The following is a 22,311-nucleotide window of genomic DNA, read 5'->3' as shown; positions in this document are numbered from 1 at the left end:
GGGAATTAATTGATTTCTCTTGGTAGTGTGTTCCAGAGCATAGGCGCAGCTCGTGAGAAATCTTGAAGACGGGAGTGGGAGGTTCGAATTGTTGAGGATGTCAGTCTTACGTCATTAGCAGAGCGAAGGGCACGGGTGGGGTGATAGACAGAGATGATTGAGGAGATGTAGGGTGGTGCGGAGAGCTTTGTGAGTAAGAGTGATAAGTTTATGTTGGATTCTGTAGCGGATAGGCAACCAGTGCAATGACTGGCACAGAGCAGAGGCATCAGTGAAGCGGTTGCAGAGGAAAATGATCCTGGCTGCGGAATTCAGAATGGATTGGAGAGAGGAAAGTTTAGTAACAGAGAGACCAGTTAGTAAAGAATTACAATAATCCAGGCGAGAATGAATGAGAGCGACAGTAAGAGTTTTTGCAGAGTCAACGGTAAGAAAAGGTCGAATTCTTGAGATGTTTTTGAGGTGGAATTGACAAGAACGAGCAAGTGAACGAATGTGGAAGGAAAGATCGGAGTTAAATATAACCACAAGACAGCGGGAGTGCTGCTGGGGCGTAATGGTAGAGCCACACACAGAAATGGTAATATTGGGTTTTGGAAGGTTAGGAGAGGGAGGGAACAGAAGAAGTTCAGTTTTTGATAGGTTCAGTTCTAGATAGAGGGAGGACATGATGTTGGAGACAGCGGACAGACAATCGGTAGTATTTTGTAATAGTGCAGGGGTGATGTCAGGAGAAGATGTGTACAGTTGGGTGTCATCAGCATAGAGATGGTACTGGAAACCAAATCTGCTGATCATTTGTCCAATAGGTGCTGTGTATAGAGACAAGAGGAGGGGGCCTAGGACTAAACCCTGAGGAACCCCGACCGTAAGGGGAAGAGGAGAGGAAGAGGAGCAGGCAAAGGATACAGTGAATGAGCGGTCAGAGAGGTAAGAGGAGAACCAGGAAAGAACGGTGTCCTTGAGCCCGATAGAGCGGAGCATAGTGAGGAGGAGCTGGTGATCCACAGTATCGAATGCAGCAGAGAGATCCAGTGTTAGCTGCTTGTGGTCGTAACCATGGATACCTAACTCATGTGCAGGACATTGAAGCTTAAAAGATAACTAATCAGGAGAACTATACCACATTTCTAATTGGAGGCATTTCCTAATATTATTACGCCTACTACGTATTGGGATAGAATCTTGGAGATGGGAACAACCCTTGAAAGGGAACCAATCACCAGGATTCTTGTATATAACCTAAAGCCAGTGCTATACTGGCGCTATCAGACTGCTTTTATACATACTTGTAGTGGTCAGCTCGGATGTTTAGGTTTTGAAATCCAAGAAAGTAAAGTTTATAAAATCGGCAGATGCTTGAGTGACAGCAGCTGAGGATCAGATAATATCTTGGTGGGTATGCAGAGTTATACCTTCCTCCTGTTACAGTTAGCATACATTTTATACAATCAATCAATGTAACTTTTCACTTTGAGGACCTGTGTGAGGTCATACTTATGTGACCAGATGGGGCGGGGCCTCAGCCAATAGGAAAATGTTGCTTCCTGATATCAGCTATGTTGGCTAAGGCATCGCCCTTCTGGTCACATGGGTATGACCTCACACAGGTCCTGGAATTGAAAAGTTACATCAATTGTATAATACTTTTGCTAATTCTACCAGGGGAAGGGGATAACTCTGCATTTCCCCCCCCCTCCCCCCACAGATATTATCTGATCCTCAGCTGCTGTCACTAAGAAGCTGCCGATTTTATAAACTTTATTTTCTTGGATTTCAAACCCTAAACATCTGAGGTGACCACTACAGGTATGTGTGGAATCAGCCTGATAGTACTGGCTTTAGGTTATACAGGAAAATCCTGGTGATTGGTTCCCTTTAATGGTAAATGGTCATTTTCACAAACACTTATTTTCACTCTACAATTACAAGTATTAAAAAATTCAATGCAAATTGAATTTCCTGATCAAATTCGAGTGAATGGCCAAATTGAAATTTTAGCATATTTGCTCACCAATAGATCTAACCAATGAAACTGTCACCAAGTGTTAGTGCTGTAATAGCAAACCTCCTGTGAGAGAATATAATTCATTTTGCTCTTATGGTATCCATCCTTATAACTTTATGATATCATGGTGATTGGTTGGCACTGTTGGCGGGAAAGTTTCCAGTTTCTATTTAAGCCCCTACTGTTCTTATTGGTGTGTAGTTCAGAGGAACCTTGTTCTTTGTCTGTGACCCTACTTAAACTCGTCACATATGCTAATAAAGCAGAAGTCTCCAGTGAACCATTACTAGTTGTGTGCTGTATTTATTTCCCGAGCGCTCTTAAAACAAATCTTATTAATTTAGAATTTAAATGGAGTGTATGTCACTCACGCTCAACTATTCAAGCCCAAACTCACTCTGTCCAGGAACAATCCTCAAAATAAAAGAGTATTACCACTTTAATGGAAATTTGTTTAAGCCTTTCCCCTTTAGCTATCCAATATTTAGGCCCAGTGGCAAGAATGATCAGAGATATAGAACTGGGCTAACATTTTTACTGATATTTCCATATGAAAATCCATTCCTGAGCTTTCAGACACTTTGCAAAGTTTGCGCTTTTAACCACCAGGGTCCAGAATACATTTTCAAAACACCAGTCACATGGGAAAAACTGTCAGCAGAGACAGGGCATACCTCCCGGCACCAGCACTGTGACAGGGGATTGCGCTCACACAATGATATGGCATATCATCACATCAGCTCGGGACTGTGGGCCGGTCAATGATTCAGCGTCAGGAAATTTTTATTTTGCTCACATGCTGCCGCCGCCATTTTTTTTTTTTTTTAAAGCTGTACAACTCCTTTATAACTTTCAACCTATTAGCTTCCTACATTTTCTAAATTCCACTAATGGAATCTGAAGAATCTGCAGTACAATTGTAAGACGCCTTGTTTAGGACGTAAAGCTGTCAACCTCTAAGTCTTTTTTTTGTTGGGCTGCAGAGACCTGCGGCGCCAATGGAATCCCAGATTTTTTATGTTCTCCTTTGTGTTCCAAGAATGATACATTTTACTTTGGAAAAGTTCTAGTACAAAATGTTCAATAGTTCGAAAATGCATAAAGCGTACCTATTGTTTTAATTACTCTTTACTCTAAATTCATCTAAATTCTGTGCTTTACTGTTATTTTTTTTTCTATACAAAACCCCCAAATTCCCTGCTTCTCTCTGCACTTCCATTGAGTTACATTGGACACTTCAGCTCTCCTGAACTATTTCTATTAGTAAATACTTGTATTCTTCATGAAATTAAAATTCTGTAGAATCTTTTCCTCTTGGAAATACAAGCGTGATATTAGTTAAATATACCACTAGGATTTTCATAATATATATATATATATATATATATATATATATATATATATATATATATATATAGATATAGATAATCTAATATAAAATATATATTTTATATTATATATGTGCATACAACACTAAAGCCAGTGTTATGATGGCGCTATCATGCGGATTCTATAGGGACCTTTAGTTGTGAGATCGGATGTATAGTGTCAGAAATACAAGCAAGTAAAGTTAGTGAAATACACGGTTATTTAATAAGAGGTGCAACGAAATATCGAATAGGTGGGTCGGGTTTTGCTAGTCATTCTTGCCCCTGTCTGCTGCCTGTCCTTCCTCCCCCTGTCCTTCCTCCCCGTGTCTTTAATATTATATGGGGAGGAAGGAGTGAGGAAGGACAGGGGGAGGAAGGACAGGCAGGCACAGGGGCGGGAATAACTAGCAAAACCCAACCCACCTATTATATATTCTGTTGCACCTATCATCAAACAACAGTGCATTTCACAAACTTTACTTGCCTGTATTTCAGAAACTAAACATCCGATCTCACAACTAAAGGTACGTATAGAATCAGCATGATAGCACCAGTATAGCACTGGCTTTAGTTTATATAGGAAAATCCTGGTGGTTGTTCCCCTTTAATGGTGTATCACCACACAGTCCGACAGTAGCTATTCAGTGGCAAACTCTATGTAATGCCCAGGTGTAATAATCACAGGATGGCATAACACAGAGTTAAGAAAAAAGAAAATCCAATATCTGGTAATGTGCTGCCCCTCCTAGTAACACCCCAACCTAAACACCCACTTTCAGGCAGGGTTAACCTAAACTGTGCCCCTTTCAGCCTAGGATGCCTTAAAATTTGCCTGGGGTGCATCTAGAAATTCACGACCGTTAGCAAATATATGAACATTAGAACAAATGTATTTAGTACTGACCTGTAGAAATTCATTCAACTCAACTTGTCCATTCTTATTTAAATCAACTTCATTCAGGATTTCATGGAGATTTTTGGCGTCCATCTGCACATTTATATTCTAGAAGAAAAGAAAATGATTTTAATCTTAGACATTAAAGGGTGCTTTAGACGCTACGACATCGATAGCGATCACGTTAGCGATGTAACACTCCAGATCGCACATACGATTTGCCGAGATCACACATGTGACCGGCGCTTCAAAATGTGACCTATGTGCGATTTCTGCAAATCTTATCTGCGATCTGGCGTGTCACATCGCTAACGAGAGCGCTAGCGATGTCGCAGCGTGTAAAGCACCCTTTAGCCATTAGATGGTCAAAATCACCAACTTTACTCATTCCAATCCATCATCAATCCCCCATCCCATTGGCTGTTTCTGCAAACAGAATTTTTTTTTTTTTTTAGTCTGGTATGCCCAACGCTTAACAGCTGCAGCCAATCACTGTGACCACTGATTTGCTGCAGCGGTCACATGCCAACCACACTGGAAGAGAAGCCAGCAGGACAGGAGGATGAGCGCTGGGCAACTAGTAGGTAAGTACTGTATATGTTCTTTCTCACTTTGTTTCCACAGAGGGGTTAGTTGCAAAGTTAAAGGGGTTGTCCACTACTAGGATAACCCCTTCTGACTCCACTTTTTCTCAGGTAAAATGATAAAACTTATACTCCCCTCCCATACTGGAGTGTTTCCAGCTGTGCCAGCGCTCGAATACCAGAGGCTCACGTGACATTGTGACGTCCCTCAAGCCCCACATCCAATCAGCGCTGGCTACTGTCTCCCCACCTTCGAACCAAATGAGTTAATCAACAGGAAGTGAGTGCTGTGGCGGCCCTTACTTCCTGTTGATTACTTGTTTGGTCATGTGGGGTTGTGACATCACTCAAGCCGCCAATGCTGCTACAGCAGGTGAGTATAGACTTTATTAAATAAACACAACGAGGCCCAGCCTGGAACAGAACGAGGCCCAGCCTGGAACAGAACGAGGCCCAGCCTGGAACAAAACGAGGCCCAGCCTGGAACAAAACGAGGCCCAGCCTGGAACAAAACGAGGCCCAGCCTGGAACAAAACGAGGCCCAGCCTGGAACAAAACGAGGCCCAGCCTGGAACAAAACGAGGCCCAGCCTGGAACAAAACGAGGCCCAGCCTGGAACAAAACGAGGCCCAGCCTGGAACAAAACGAGGCCCAGCCTGGAACAAAACGAGGCCCAGCCTGGAACAGAACGAGGCCCAGCCTGGAACAAAACGAGGCCCAGCCTGGAACAAAACGAGGCCCAGCCTGGAACAAAACGAGGCCCAGCCTGGAACAGAACGAGGCCCAGCCTGGAACAGAACGAGGCCCAGCCTGGAACAAAACGAGGCCCAGCCTGGAACAAAACGAGGCCCAGCCTGGAACAAAACGAGGCCCAGCCTGGAACAAAACGAGGCCCAGCCTGGAACAAAACGAGGCCCAGCCTGGAACAAAACGAGGCCCAGCCTGGAACAAAACGAGGCCCAGCCTGGAACAAAACGAGGCCCAGCCTGGAACAAAACGAGGCCCAGCCTGGAACAAAACGAGGCCCAGCCTGGAACAAAACGAGGCCCAGCCTGGAACAAAACGAGGCCCAGCCTGGAACAAAACGAGGCCCAGCCTGGAACAAAACGAGGCCCAGCCTGGAACAAAACGAGGCCCAGCCTGGAACAAAACGAGGCCCAGCCTGGAACAAAACGAGGCCCAGCCTGGAACAAAACGAGGCCCAGCCTGGAACAAAACGAGGCCCAGCCTGGAACAAAACGAGGCCCAGCCTGGAACAAAACGAGGCCCAGCCTGGAACAAAACGAGGCCCAGCCTGGAACAAAACGAGGCCCAGCCTGGAACAAAACGAGGCCCAGCCTGGAACAAAACGAGGCCCAGCCTGGAACAAAACGAGGCCCAGCCTGGAACAAAACGAGGCCCAGCCTGGAACAAAACGAGGCCCAGCCTGGAACAAAACGAGGCCCAGCCTGGAACAAAACGAGGCCCAGCCTGGAACAAAACGAGGCCCAGCCTGGAACAAAACGAGGCCCAGCCTGGAACAAAACGAGGCCCAGCCTGGAACAAAACGAGGCCCAGCCTGGAACAAAACGAGGCCCAGCCTGGAACAAAACGAGGCCCAGCCTGGAACAAAACGAGGCCCAGCCTGGAACAAAACGAGGCCCAGCCTGGAACAAAACGAGGCCCAGCCTGGAACAAAACGAGGCCCAGCCTGGAACAAAACGAGGCCCAGCCTGGAACAAAACGAGGCCCAGCCTGGAACAAAACGAGGCCCAGCCTGGAACAAAACGAGGCCCAGCCTGGAACAAAACGAGGCCCAGCCTGGAACAAAACGAGGCCCAGCCTGGAACAAAACGAGGCCCAGCCTGGAACAAAACGAGGCCCAGCCTGGAACAAAACGAGGCCCAGCCTGGAACAAAACGAGGCCCAGCCTGGAACAAAACGAGGCCCAGCCTGGAACAAAACGAGGCCCAGCCTGGAACAAAACGAGGCCCAGCCTGGAACAAAACGAGGCCCAGCCTGGAACAAAACGAGGCCCAGCCTGGAACAAAACGAGGCCCAGCCTGGAACAAAACGAGGCCCAGCCTGGAACAAAACGAGGCCCAGCCTGGAACAAAACGAGGCCCAGCCTGGAACAAAACGAGGCCCAGCCTGGAACAAAACGAGGCCCAGCCTGGAACAAAACGAGGCCCAGCCTGGAACAAAACGAGGCCCAGCCTGGAACAAAACGAGGCCCAGCCTGGAACAAAACGAGGCCCAGCCTGGAACAAAACGAGGCCCAGCCTGGAACAAAACGAGGCCCAGCCTGGAACAAAACGAGGCCCAGCCTGGAACAAAACGAGGCCCAGCCTGGAACAAAACGAGGCCCAGCCTGGAACAAAACGAGGCCCAGCCTGGAACAAAACGAGGCCCAGCCTGGAACAAAACGAGGCCCAGCCTGGAACAAAACGAGGCCCAGCCTGGAACAAAACGAGGCCCAGCCTGGAACAAAACGAGGCCCAGCCTGGAACAAAACGAGGCCCAGCCTGGAACAAAACGAGGCCCAGCCTGGAACAAAACGAGGCCCAGCCTGGAACAAAACGAGGCCCAGCCTGGAACAAAACGAGGCCCAGCCTGGAACAAAACGAGGCCCAGCCTGGAACAAAACGAGGCCCAGCCTGGAACAAAACGAGGCCCAGCCTGGAACAAAACGAGGCCCAGCCTGGAACAAAACGAGGCCCAGCCTGGAACAAAACGAGGCCCAGCCTGGAACAAAACGAGGCCCAGCCTGGAACAAAACGAGGCCCAGCCTGGAACAAAACGAGGCCCAGCCTGGAACAAAACGAGGCCCAGCCTGGAACAAAACGAGGCCCAGCCTGGAACAAAACGAGGCCCAGCCTGGAACAAAACGAGGCCCAGCCTGGAACAAAACGAGGCCCAGCCTGGAACAAAACGAGGCCCAGCCTGGAACAAAACGAGGCCCAGCCTGGAACAAAACGAGGCCCAGCCTGGAACAAAACGAGGCCCAGCCTGGAACAAAACGAGGCCCAGCCTGGAACAAAACGAGGCCCAGCCTGGAACAAAACGAGGCCCAGCCTGGAACAAAACGAGGCCCAGCCTGGAACAAAACGAGGCCCAGCCTGGAACAAAACGAGGCCCAGCCTGGAACAAAACGAGGCCCAGCCTGGAACAAAACGAGGCCCAGCCTGGAACAAAACGAGGCCCAGCCTGGAACAAAACGAGGCCCAGCCTGGAACAAAACGAGGCCCAGCCTGGAACAAAACGAGGCCCAGCCTGGAACAAAACGAGGCCCAGCCTGGAACAAAACGAGGCCCAGCCTGGAACAAAACGAGGCCCAGCCTGGAACAAAACGAGGCCCAGCCTGGAACAAAACGAGGCCCAGCCTGGAACAAAACGAGGCCCAGCCTGGAACAAAACGAGGCCCAGCCTGGAACAAAACGAGGCCCAGCCTGGAACAAAACGAGGCCCAGCCTGGAACAAAACGAGGCCCAGCCTGGAACAAAACGAGGCCCAGCCTGGAACAAAACGAGGCCCAGCCTGGAACAAAACGAGGCCCAGCCTGGAACAAAACGAGGCCCAGCCTGGAACAAAACGAGGCCCAGCCTGGAACAAAACGAGGCCCAGCCTGGAACAAAACGAGGCCCAGCCTGGAACAAAACGAGGCCCAGCCTGGAACAAAACGAGGCCCAGCCTGGAACAAAACGAGGCCCAGCCTGGAACAAAACGAGGCCCAGCCTGGAACAAAACGAGGCCCAGCCTGGAACAAAACGAGGCCCAGCCTGGAACAAAACGAGGCCCAGCCTGGAACAAAACGAGGCCCAGCCTGGAACAAAACGAGGCCCAGCCTGGAACAAAACGAGGCCCAGCCTGGAACAAAACGAGGCCCAGCCTGGAACAAAACGAGGCCCAGCCTGGAACAAAACGAGGCCCAGCCTGGAACAAAACGAGGCCCAGCCTGGAACAAAACGAGGCCCAGCCTGGAACAAAACGAGGCCCAGCCTGGAACAAAACGAGGCCCAGCCTGGAACAAAACGAGGCCCAGCCTGGAACAAAACGAGGCCCAGCCTGGAACAAAACGAGGCCCAGCCTGGAACAAAACGAGGCCCAGCCTGGAACAAAACGAGGCCCAGCCTGGAACAAAACGAGGCCCAGCCTGGAACAAAACGAGGCCCAGCCTGGAACAAAACGAGGCCCAGCCTGGAACAAAACGAGGCCCAGCCTGGAACAAAACGAGGCCCAGCCTGGAACAAAACGAGGCCCAGCCTGGAACAAAACGAGGCCCAGCCTGGAACAAAACGAGGCCCAGCCTGGAACAAAACGAGGCCCAGCCTGGAACAAAACGAGGCCCAGCCTGGAACAAAACGAGGCCCAGCCTGGAACAAAACGAGGCCCAGCCTGGAACAAAACGAGGCCCAGCCTGGAACAAAACGAGGCCCAGCCTGGAACAAAACGAGGCCCAGCCTGGAACAAAACGAGGCCCAGCCTGGAACAAAACGAGGCCCAGCCTGGAACAAAACGAGGCCCAGCCTGGAACAAAACGAGGCCCAGCCTGGAACAAAACGAGGCCCAGCCTGGAACAAAACGAGGCCCAGCCTGGAACAAAACGAGGCCCAGCCTGGAACAAAACGAGGCCCAGCCTGGAACAAAACGAGGCCCAGCCTGGAACAAAACGAGGCCCAGCCTGGAACAAAACGAGGCCCAGCCTGGAACAAAACGAGGCCCAGCCTGGAACAAAACGAGGCCCAGCCTGGAACAAAACGAGGCCCAGCCTGGAACAAAACGAGGCCCAGCCTGGAACAAAACGAGGCCCAGCCTGGAACAAAACGAGGCCCAGCCTGGAACAAAACGAGGCCCAGCCTGGAACAAAACGAGGCCCAGCCTGGAACAAAACGAGGCCCAGCCTGGAACAAAACGAGGCCCAGCCTGGAACAAAACGAGGCCCAGCCTGGAACAAAACGAGGCCCAGCCTGGAACAAAACGAGGCCCAGCCTGGAACAAAACGAGGCCCAGCCTGGAACAAAACGAGGCCCAGCCTGGAACAAAACGAGGCCCAGCCTGGAACAAAACGAGGCCCAGCCTGGAACAAAACGAGGCCCAGCCTGGAACAAAACGAGGCCCAGCCTGGAACAAAACGAGGCCCAGCCTGGAACAAAACGAGGCCCAGCCTGGAACAGAACGAGGCCCAGCCTGGAACAGAACGAGGCCCAGCCTGGAACAGAACGAGGCCCAGCCTGGAACAGAACGAGGCCCAGCCTGGAACAGAACGAGGCCCAGCCTGGAACAGAACGAGGCCCAGCCTGGAACAGAACGAGGCCCAGCCTGGAACAGAACGAGGCCCAGCCTGGAACAGAACGAGGCCCAGCCTGGAACAGAACGAGGCCCAGCCTGGAACAGAACGAGGCCCAGCCTGGAACAGAACGAGGCCCAGCCTGGAACAGAACGAGGCCCAGCCTGGAACAGAACGAGGCCCTGCCTGGAACAGAACGAGGCCCTGCCTGGAACAGAACGAGGCCCTGCCTGGAACAGAACGAGGCCCTGCCTGGAACAGAACGAGGCCCTGCCTGGAACAGAACGAGGCCCTGCCTGGAACAGAACTTGTAGTTTAAGATACAAGAGGAACAGCGGATAACAGAAAAATGGTGATTGATAGGAGTAGAGAAGAATAAAGACTGGGATATAAAAAAAAAAAAAAAATATAGAAAACAGAGCCATGGTGGACATAAAACTGTAGAAGGAAGAGTGGATGATAGAGACCTGGAATATAGAAGATGGACAATATACTGATTCGATAGATGAGCAAGAACATTAGAGATAAAATGACAAACTTGGAAGGTGGATTATAAAAGTGTAGGAATAGGCAGGATGAGAAAGAAAAGAGAACAGATGGTGAAGGAAGATGTAGGATACAATGCATTGCTGGAATTGACATCATCATGGTGGACGTGAATAAATTAATTTTACAATAACCAGCTGGAACAAAAACCATTAGGGACTGTGTTCATAGGGCGGTCATCAGATAGAACGTCAAGAATTAGGTAAGGTTAGGCAGTAAACTGGAAAAAGTGCCAGTCACGTCCATGGGCTGAGTCAAGTATTGCAGCTCAGATCCATCATCTTCCTACACCTACTAAACCTCATGTCTTATGTGACGCCCTGGGCAAGCCAGGGGTCACAGGTCACAACACCACACGCACCCCACATTCCCTGCAGGTACACCAAGCTAATCCAAAATCCTTGTTGCCTTCCTCCAGGGGCTGATGTCCACACCAGGGGGTGGGCCAGGCGGTTGGCTCCGCCCACCGAGGAGTACACAGCCCTGGAGGCGGGAGGAACCAAGGGTTGAGCTCAGGCAGAGCTTGAGTGAGGAACGGAGTTAAGCTAGGGAAGTGGAGGAGTAAGGACAGAAAAGTGACAGTAGTAAAGCCTGAAGTTGGTCCGGGTGTGTGCCCCGGACTGTGACAGCAAGGTCAGCAGACGGCGGTGATAGTCTGCAGGGGGACTGCTCGGAGGTTGCTGGAAGGACCGCGGACGGGTGGTGACCCGGCGGTACCGGAGCAGTATACGAAGAACAGTCAGCACCAGGGCAGGGGCCTTTCGGATCCCGGCAAGGCTAGGAGTCGCCATAATTTGCCAAATCCATCAGTGAAGGGGACGTCTGTCTCCTAACAACCAAGTCCCGATTGAAGGCAACAGTCCGACCGATGAGGGGAGACACCGCCAAGGTACCAGTTTCCCAGGGCCAGCGCCTGCGGGCAAGAGTAGAGCTCCTTCGGCCCAGCTTGAAGCCGAGGAGTGGGTAACCGGTGGGAACCCATCGCTACCAAAGAGACTTTCATAGGTGCAGGGAAGAGACCGTCACCGCTAACTGCAGGGAACATCAGCACCGTGAACCGTCCGAGGGACCCGTCCAACCAGCCGTTTGTTTACTGAGAACTGTGTCGTGTTTACTGGCTGAGTGAGTACCTCCGTGCCGTGCGGCACAGCGCTGCCCCTGCGCCCCTGCACCTCCACAGGCCCCATCCCCGCCTGTCCACCATTCCAATTCCATCACTGGGCCCCAGGATCACCAACCCCTACCCACGGAGGGGCAAAACAACAACTGGCTGCTCCATACCATCACTCCCGGGATCCCCAGCCAGAGCAGCGGTGGTGTCCACATAATCACCACAACCGTGGGTGGCGTCACGGACAATAAACTATCCCAAAACCCAATCCCCTTTCACTCACGGGCGAGGAGCGCCGCTCGAGTCCCCGGGATCCGGCCCATCGCTCGAGCCACCGAGCAGCGGCAGCAGGCCGCAGCAGCCGCAGCGGCAGCCGGACCCGAGCAGTGGGAGAGCGCGGCGTCCCCTCCTCCGCCCGCGACAACTTGGCGTCACGAACAGGATCTTACCGCTCTGCCGTTGGGTCGAGGTGCGCCTTGTGACCGCCGGAGGTATCCGGCCGGAAAAATTCAGAAGTCGCCATCTTTGGTGCGAAAAGTTCCCGCTCGAGCGTCTTCGAGTAGTAGAGGCGCGAAGGCCAAAACCCCGCCCCGAGAGAGGAGGGGCCGGAAAGAGGCTAAGGGGGACGCGGATGGAGAAATGGCGGCGTCCTCGAATTGGAGTGCGGGAATACCCGCCACCGGAGTACCCAAGCTCTGGGGGAAACGAGGCGGAGTAGCTTTTGAGGACTGCGGCCCGGGTGAGCTCCCCGCCGGGACCGCTGCGTGGCTGGAGCGGGAGTTGGGCCGGTTCTGCGTGAAGGTGAGGGCGCAGAGCCTGCAGCAGTTGATGGATTGGAAGGCAGAGATGCGCAGAATGGTTGCCGTAGTGGGCGCCCGCGAGCAAGGGGCCGCTGCAGCCGTACCGCGTCGCGATCAATCCACACAAACCCCGGAACCAGCCCTGATTGAGTGGGAGACGGATATCAGCACCGCGACCGGGGGTCCGGAGAGAGTGCCGTTAATGGAGGAGGAGGTCCCAAGTGCGCTGCCTCCGCCGCCATTCCCAGCGGCTGTCAGTGGTTTGGGGTTGAACTGCCAATGGAAGGAGAACCCCATATACCGCTCGGTCCCTGAGTGGGCCGACCCCCTGCGGTGGTAGCCGCTTCCAGGGCAGCGGAGCACCGTTGCACCGTCCCCGTTGGGACCACCAGTGTTTGTGTTTGAAAATGAAAGATGATAAGTAAAATGAAACCATGAAGTTCACCTGATTGTCAACCGTGATTTGGAAACCGGCCGTTGCCGGCACCGTTGTCCCCGTGGGGACCGTTTAAAAAGTTGCATGAGGAACTGCTCATGGACAAGCCCGTGAACTTGCAGGGCAACCACAAACGTTAAGTGGCATGTAAATAAGTTGTGTTACCGTCTCCGCAATTACCGCCTCCGGAGAGGCAGGTTGGAGGGAGGGCCCACAGCAGAGCAGGCTGGGGCCCAGCCACCACAGGAACCGGTGGCTACCCTCTCAAGGGGAAGGACAGATCCCGCTCGGGTAACTTGTGCTGGACTGGGGTCAAGGGGTGCTGCCTGGGTTTTAGGGGCAGCATCAGGGCCAGGTTGCTTGGGTGGGAGAGAGCGGAAACCGTAACCGTATACTGTTTGCAACGTTTAAGAAATGTGCCTCCCGATGTGGGATGATGTCATAATTTGTATGTATGTTACCGTTTTTTCATATTTTTTTCAGAAAAACAAAAAGGAAAATAAAACCGGTGTTGGACGGGCAGCCCGAGGACGGTCTGTGTTTTGCTAAGGGGGAATGTGACGCCCTGGGCAAGCCAGGGGTCACAGGTCACAACACCACACGCACCCCACATTCCCTGCAGGTACACCAAGCTAATCCAAAATCCTTGTTGCCTTCCTCCAGGGGCTGATGTCCACACCAGGGGGTGGGCCAGGCGGTTGGCTCCGCCCACCGAGGAGTACACAGCCCTGGAGGCGGGAGGAACCAAGGGTTGAGCTCAGGCAGAGCTTGAGTGAGGAATGGAGTTAAGCTAGGGAAGTGGAGGAGTAAGGACAGAAAAGTGGGGGTAGTAAAGCCTGAAGTTGGTCCGGGTGTGTGCCCCGGACTGTGACAGCAAGGTCAGCAGACGGCGGTGATAGTCTGCAGGGGAAATAAGAAAGCCGCGGAGACACCATCACGTGTTTCTCAACGCTGGCAGGAAACTAGCCAGGTCTTTCACCGGGAAGGAACAACCACGGGAAGGGCAGTCTCCAGTCAAGGAGACCACCTATACCAAACATGGTATCCATCCACAGACAGCCGTTTCGGGGTATTTGCCCCTCATCAGTGTGGAGTAGGAATCTGGCTAGTGGGGGCAATGCCTAGTATAAGACTACTTAAGCAAGCATTGTTGACCTTAGGGAGATCAACATATCCACTGCGGAGACACCATCACGTGTTTCTCAACGCAGTGATTCTAGAGCATTGCCCCCTGGGAAGTATGCAAATAAGAAAGCCGCGGAGACACCATCACGTGTTTCTCAACGCTGGCAGGAAACTAGCCAGGTCTTTCACCGGGAAGGAACAACCACGGGAAGGGCAGTCTCCAGTCAAGGAGACCACCTATACCAAACATGGTATCCATCCACAGACAGCCGTTTCGGGGTATTTGCCCCTCATCAGTGTGGAGTAGGAATCTGGCTAGTGGGGGCAATGCCTAGTATAAGACTACTTAAGCAAGCATTGTTGACCTTAGGGAGATCAACATATCCACTGCGGAGACACCATCACGTGTTTCTCAACGCAGTGATTCTAGAGCATTGCCCCCTGGGAAGTATGCAAATAAGAAAGCCGCGGAGACACCATCACGTGTTTCTCAACGCTGGCAGGAAACTAGCCAGGTCTTTCACCGGGAAGGAACAACCACGGGAAGGGCAGTCTCCAGTCAAGGAGACCACCTATACCAAACATGGTATCCATCCACAGACAGCCGTTTCGGGGTATTTGCCCCTCATCAGTGTGGAGTAGGAATCTGGCTAGTGGGGGCAATGCCTAGTATAAGACTACTTAAGCAAGCATTGTTGACCTTAGGGAGATCAACATATCCACTGCGGAGACACCATCACGTGTTTCTCAACGCAGTGATTCTAGAGCATTGCCCCCTGGGAAGTATGCAAATAAGAAAGCCGCGGAGACACCATCACGTGTTTCTCAACGCTGGCAGGAAAGTCTGCAGGGGGACTGCTCGGAGGTTGCTGGAAGGACCGCGGACGGGTGGTGACCCGGCGGTACCGGAGCAGTATACGAAGAACAGTCAGCACCAGGGCAGAGGTCTTTCAGATCCCGGCAAGGCTAGGAGTCGCCATAATTTGACAAATCCGTCAGTGAAGGGGACGTCTGTCTCCTAACAACCAAGTCCCGATTGAAGGCAACAGTCCGACCGATGAGAGGAGACACCGCCAAGGCACCAGTTTCCCAGGGCCAGCGCCTGCGGGCAAGAGTAGAGCTCCTTCGGCCCAGCTTGAAGCCGAGGAGTGGGTAACCAGTGGGAACCCATCGCTACCAAAGAGACTTTCATAGGTGCAGGGAAGAGACAGTCACCGCTAACTGCAGGGAACATCAGCACCGTGAACCGTCCGAGGGACCCGTCCAACCAGCCGTTTGTTTACCGAGAACTGTGTCGTGTTTACTGGCTGAGTGAGTACCTCCGTGCCGTGCGGCACAGCGCTGCCCCTGCACCTCCACAGGCCCCATCCCCGCCTGTCCACAATTCCAATTCCATCACTGGGCCCCGGGATCACCAACCCCTACCCACGGAGGGGCAAAACAACAACTGGCTGCTCCATACCATCACTCCCGGGATCCCCAGCCAGAGCAGCGGTGGTGTCCACATAATCACCACAACCGTGGGTGGCGTCACGGACAATAAACTATCCCAAAACCCAATCCCCTTTCACTCACGGGCGAGGAGCGCCGCTCGAGTCCCCGCGATCCGGCCCATCGCTCGAGCCACCGAGCAGCGGCAGCAGCAGGCCGCAGCAGCCGCAGCGGCAGCCAGACCCGAGCAGTGGGAGAGCGCGGCGTCCCCTCCTCCGCCCGCGACACTTACTCACAAAAAAACTCGCCACAAAAAAGTAGGGGGGGGGGGGGGGGGGAGTGCCGTTGGATGCGAAAGGGGTCTCACTCAGTCCATTAAGCTGACCGTCAACTGGATAAACCAAAGTTCTGTATACCGCTGCCGCTGAGGGAAGCTTAGTTTGGGTCCTGTCCCCAATGGTGCTGCCTGGTGATCCGTGACTGCCTCCTAGCACCAAGTTTACTTCTCTGTTGGTCCCGGTAGAGTGGAACTTTCCGGGTCCCGCTCCCCACTATGGCTAAGTGTGGGAGCTTGCTCTCAGGGTTCACAGTTTGGATTTTCTGGACCGTTTGAGTGGAAAGTCCTATCCCCCTCGTTGCGCTAGCACCACAATTCTGGAGCAGGTGGAGAGCGGGTCTTGAAGGCTCTGATCTTGTCGGGTAAATTGTCAGGTTGCCTGAAGGTACTCCCTGATCTAGGGTCCACGTACCCAGTCGTGCCTTGGTCCCAGCCCGGTGATGGTGCAAGGCCGCCGGCTGTCCTCCTCGACAGATCCGTGCCCCTTGCCATGATCCCCTGAGACCGGGGATCCAGCTCCTCTAGGCCCAGACCACCGTCTGCCACCTAGATGGCTTCCTAGGAGCCCTGCGCCTGACCTTCTCTCTCCTTCCCTTTCAACACACAACTCTTTGCTCCTGACGCTACTGACCTCCCCTATCCAACCCCCCAAGTGGGCGACCCTATTCCACTCAGGCCGTCCACTGGTGTGTCTGGTGGGTGTGGTGCAGAGTGTACCTAGGATTTGATTAGCTGATGTAGGCAACACCATGTAGTTGGGGACCCAAAACCAAGGAGGAGGTGGATATTGCACGGGAAGGAAGATTGTACAATACCCTGTGAAGACCTGATAGTCCAGGGGCGTCACACACATCTGTGGCTGTCTCATCGGTATTCTGCACCTGTGTTACCCATACCTTTATCATGGTGGGACGGTTGCATCCTGCAAGAGCATTTGCAAATTTTTTACCTGAATTGGCTGGTGGCTTTTTTGTGGTGAGTTTTTTCGATTTTTTTTTTTTTAATTTATGTCCTTTTCGGTGAATCACTCATGTCTTACTCACCTCCAAGACACGTTGGACATCAAGTATGGTGATGAATCCTTTCTTATCTTTATCAAACTTATGGAATCTCTTTTTGTACCTAGAGAGGAAGAAAAATTAGTTTATTTTCATTAAAGGAACCAATGAAAATCTGTCCTATGAACTAAAACGTAAGATCTTTTGTGCTATGCAAAAAACAATATTTTCAGGATTATAAATTACATTAGAAAGCCATTGACTATTATCTTTTTCTCCCAGATTCCTCTTTATATTGTACAAAAGTCAATGAAATTGATCAAGCTTGACCCTGGAATTGTTGACTCCGGTCTCCTCCACATCTCCTCCCTCCATTCCCATTCTTAACTAAAATAACTACACGGACACCGAATATCTTTGGATAATTCTGGCCATAGCAGCCATTTATTAAACAAAATACATAACCAATAAAATTGCAATATGGTAAGGTCCTTGAAGCTACAAACCCTGGTGATTCCTACAAACAGAACCATAAAACCAACTTGCTGCCAGCCGTTACAGACACTGGCTCAGGCGCACCACACTGTAAGGGTTAATCCTTGGTTAACCCCAACACACCTACAGGGGCCCCGACATCCCGGTCGGGATTCCCCTCAAAATCACCAGGTGACCAGCCATTCTGCCAATGAGGGGATACCCGTATGGATTCCCCGAAACAATTTTAAACCAACTTCAAGGACCCACCAATAAAACGCTAACCAGCCACTACGACCCGAGAAACCCCACCCACACCACCCCCTCCCATACAATGAACAACCCAGTCATACCACAAATATTAGGGAGGGTGGGTGGGACTCTTCCTTCAGGAAAAGGAGCGGGAAAAGTACCGCTCCTCCCCTTTGGCTATCCAATCATTTCAAAACGGGCTCCCTCCCCCTCCCTCGGCCATGACACCCTGACCTCCCGACCAATCAGGGGTCATGCCGGCCTCCGCAAATGCCCCGGGGGGGGCAATGCTCTGTCCTCTCTATAGCGGGCTTTACACGCTGCGATATATCTAACGAGATGTCGGCGGGGTCACGTCGTAAGTGACGCACATCCGGCATAGTTAGTGATATCGTAGCTTGTGACAGCTATGAACGAGCAGAAATACTCACCTTCTCATTCATCGCTGACACTTCGCTCATTTTCTAAAAATCGCACGTCCTGTTGTTCATCGTACCCGGGGCAGCACACAACACTCCGTGTGACACCCAGGGAGCGATGAACACAGCTTACCTGCGTCCCGCCGGCAATGCGGAAGGAAGGAGGTGGGCGGGACGTTTACGTCCCGCTCATCTCCGCCCCTCCGCTTCTATTGGCCGGCCACTGTGTGACGTCACTGTGACGCCGAACGTCCCTCCCCCTTCAGGAAGTGGATATTCGCCGCCCACAGCGAGGTCGTTTGGAAGGTAAGTATGTGTGACGGGGGGGGGGTTACAGGATTGTGCGACACGGGCAACAAATTGCCCGTGCCGCACAATCAATTGTAACGTGTAAAGCAGGCTTAACACTGAAAGTCCCCTATACACATTAGATAGCAGTCTGTCGAACAATCGCTCAGTCAACAGATATGTCTCTCAACTACCCATATACAGGAGTTCTAATAATCGCTCAATTCAGATTATTGACTCATCTAAATGAGTGTTAAGACTATTGTAAGTAATAAGTAATATTTCACATAAAATCTGACTCTAAAAATGTAAGAGGAGCAATTTTGGTTTTATAGTTTTACCATGTTTACCCCAAAATAAGACCTATCACAAAAATAAGTCCTACCATAATTTTACATTATTTTTAGAGTATGGTCGAAATATAAAAATATAAGCCCTACTCCAAAAATACGCCCTATTTACAGCCAGGACCAGCCTTAAGGGGGGGGGGGGAGAAGAGGTCAAATTAGGCAAATTCTCAGGGTCCCCCCAACATTTCTATTCTTAGACTAACACAGATAAAGGTAACCAAAGGTCTCTTAACTGCAAAAGTCTAGAGAAGCTGAAGAAGAGACAGGGTGGTATGCAGGACTGGCATTAGGGGGGGGAAGAATGAGCACTCTGGACAATTTCACAGGGCCACCATTCTCCTAGGGACCCCAGCATATATATACCAAGGTTAAGACCGTTTAAGGACTTTTGGTGACATCAAGGTCATGTGACCATGATGTCACCAAAGATCTCCTAACTGCAGGAGCCTAGAGCTCGAAGAGACAGGCTCTTGTGTGTGATGTGTGTGTATGTATGTATGTATGTATGTATGTATGTATGTATGTATGTATGTATGTGTGTGTATGCATGCATGCATGTATATGTATGTATGTATGTATAGATAAGATATATACACACAACTTCCTAACCGTGTGTGTGTGATAATATATATATATATATATATATATATATATATATATATATATATATATATATATATATATATATATATATATATATATATATATATATACACACACACACACACACACACACAGTTAGGAAGTTATGTTCATGTTTCAGAAAGTGATACGATTATATTTGAGCAACTCCGTCTTACATGCTCATTGCTTCTCCTTCAACGCCTCTCCACTGCTCCTTTTTGACATGGCTGAAGCAGTGGTGTGATGACCATTGCAGACAATCGTAGAGAGCTACTTTTCAATGAGACAACACCAGTCTGCATGTTGCTCGTATTGCTGAGAGTTGCCTACATGGCCTAACATGCTCCCATGGTTGCACCGTCTCTGGATTTGTCTCCCATCAAGCATATTTGGGACGTCATTGGTCAGCAAAAAGCTGCCAGCAGCGGATCTTGATGATTTGTGTACGAAAGTCCATTCAACAGAAGATTATAGATATGCATCTATGGCCGTAAGTGCAGGTAATTCTTGCGCATGGCACTAATACTCAATACAGAATAAATCAAAATGTTTTATAAGTTTTGTTTCTATTTTTTTTTATTATTTGCATTGCGTTAACATGTACATTAATCCTGTGATTTCTATAATTTCATGACTTTTCAATCTTAGGGGTAATTTGCACGTTGCGACATCGCTACTGCGATCTCGTTGGGGTCAAATCGAAAGTGACGCACATCCGGCGCCGGTAACGATGTCGCAACGTGTAAAGCCTAGAAGCACCGATAAATGATCGCAAAAGCATCGTAAATCGGTGATCTGTGTAGTGTCGGTCATTTCCATAATTTCGCTGCAGCGACAGGTACGATGTTATTCCTCGTTCCTGTGGTAGCACACATCGCTGTGTATGAAGCCGCAGGAGCGAGGAACATCTCCTTACCTGCCTCCACCGGCTATGCGGAAGGAAGGAGGTGGGCGGGATGTTTATGTCTCCTCCCCTCCGCTTCTATTGGCCGCCTGCCGTGTGACGTCGCTGTGACGCCGCAACGACCCGCCCCCCTTAGGAAGGAGGCGGGTCGCCGGCCAGAGTGACGTCGCAGGGCAGGTAAGTGCATGTGAAGCTGCCGTAGCGATAATGTTCGCTACGCCAGCTATCACAAGATATCGCTGCTGCGACGGGGGTGAGGACTATCGCGCTCGGCATCGCTATCATCGGCTTGTGATGTCGTTGTGTGCAAAGTACCCCTTACTGTTACAATTACAATTCTGATCAGTGTATTTACTTTGTATTTTGAAATGTTTTGATAGTTGCTGTTTTTTAATTATCTATATTAGTAGACTAGTAAAGGTTGCAATTTTCACAATAACCACTAGGCCTTATATTCGGCTCCGACTTCCTATTCTGTAAAGATGACTTTTCAGCAGTCTCATTATCCTATCAACTGTAGTGTACAAGTATAGATAGCGAATATTACCACTGCAATGATAGAAATACAGATACATTGATTTACACGCATAGATTAGATTAGCACAGTAAAATCCCCTATTGTCAGATCAATGTGCCTTTACGACAGCAGACAGACATTGATTCTTATATTTATTGTTAAACTGTTTGGTCTTGCACTGTAGGGTATTGCACGGTTAGGAAAGGAAGGCGATGTGATACTATGATAAATATGTATTCCACAGCAGTGATCCCGGCTCTTTACTCGGCCGTATTTCCTAATGTATATTGATTTTGATTTAATTCAAAATATACTGAGCTCGGGAAGACTGGAAGAGATTCTCATTGAAATTACAATTTGTATTGCCTACACAACAAATGAAATGAAAAAGTAAGATGGGGCGCTCCGGGGGTTTAACGTCTGACCCTCTTACCTGTCTATATCTGAAGGGGATAAATTAATTTCGGATCGATCTGTTAGTTGTTCGGATCGCGCTTTGTATCCCATTTCATAATACAAAAACTGCTTGGCGGTCTCCAATTCTTCCTGGTAATAAAAAAAAGAAAGAAAAAGATATAAACATTCTATAAAAGCTGACCACTGACAAAAGTAATAATTATTGAGATTTGCATGTGCCCACAATTATAAAATTTTGATCAAGTTCTTTAATCTCAGATGTTATGTGTCATGCTACGTACGGGGAAGTACCAAGCGAATGTCGAAAGGAAAGGGAAACCCTGTGTCTAGAGAAGGGGGAGATGGTGACCCGTGACCAAACCTACTGCTGGTCCCTGAGGTCCCTCACCACCCTAGATAGGGTAAGGTATCCGGCTCAACCTAAGTATCCCTAGTGTTGGACCCTAAATAGGGAACAGATGAGATGAGGTCTTCATCAACCCCACTAAACACTAGAGAAGACACAAGGAGGACACACAGGGGGAAATGCATGAACCACTTATCTACAGATGACTCAGGTAGGAGTTCAGCAAACTTTCAGTAATGATACCACGGATGAGTACAAACCACATGCTTGCAACCAGAGCTGGAATGAACTAAATAATATGTCCAGCACAAGTCCTGGAGTATTTAAGCACATGGAGAATACTGATAATCAGCAGTTAGATGGAAGGAGGGTTCTCCTGGGTACTAAAGGGGGAGAGATGAAAACCAAGCAGGAAAGCTACCTATACCAATGAATACTAACAGCAGGAACAATAGAAAGTCAGGGAGTATTTTGTGCAGCCAAATGCTGTGACCTTCTACTGCCAGAAACCACATGATTGTGTCACCCATGACATCATGTTGCCTCCTTTGATCTGCACTGTGGAATTTTCCAGCTGATATATGATCCAGAATCTGACATTTTTTACTTCTTTTCAGCCAATCAGATTCGATAGGGCGCATGCTTTTTACATTTTCTCTTATGCTTGGATGGTACTTTTTTTGTATTGGGAAGAAGTGAGTAGGTGTATAATGAATAGAATATTTTAATCCAAAGTGCATGGCTACCTTATAGGAAGATCTTTAATTTGGGCACCAAAATATAGTTGGAGTGTCACACAAAAGGCACCACTTC

The 22,311-nt window shown here is 50.2% G+C and overlaps 1 protein-coding gene across 1 annotated transcript in view; it reads right to left on the bottom strand.

Moving 5' to 3' along the window:
- GPD2 (glycerol-3-phosphate dehydrogenase 2) overlaps nt 1-22,311 on the bottom strand; it is a 215,591-nt gene that overhangs the window by 12,129 nt on the left and 181,151 nt on the right. Inside the window, 3 exon segments of the mRNA XM_075317236.1 lie at nt 4,283-4,381; nt 16,953-17,031; nt 21,169-21,281. Coding sequence (XP_075173351.1) covers nt 4,283-4,381; nt 16,953-17,031; nt 21,169-21,281 — 291 coding nt within the window.

The sequence above is a fragment of the Anomaloglossus baeobatrachus genome, chromosome 7 (genome assembly GCF_048569485.1).
Source record: "Anomaloglossus baeobatrachus isolate aAnoBae1 chromosome 7, aAnoBae1.hap1, whole genome shotgun sequence".
Classification (NCBI taxonomy): domain Eukaryota; kingdom Metazoa; phylum Chordata; class Amphibia; order Anura; family Aromobatidae; genus Anomaloglossus; species Anomaloglossus baeobatrachus.
Note: the sequence above shows the minus strand (reverse complement) of the source record. Positions and strands in the feature narration are given on the sequence as shown.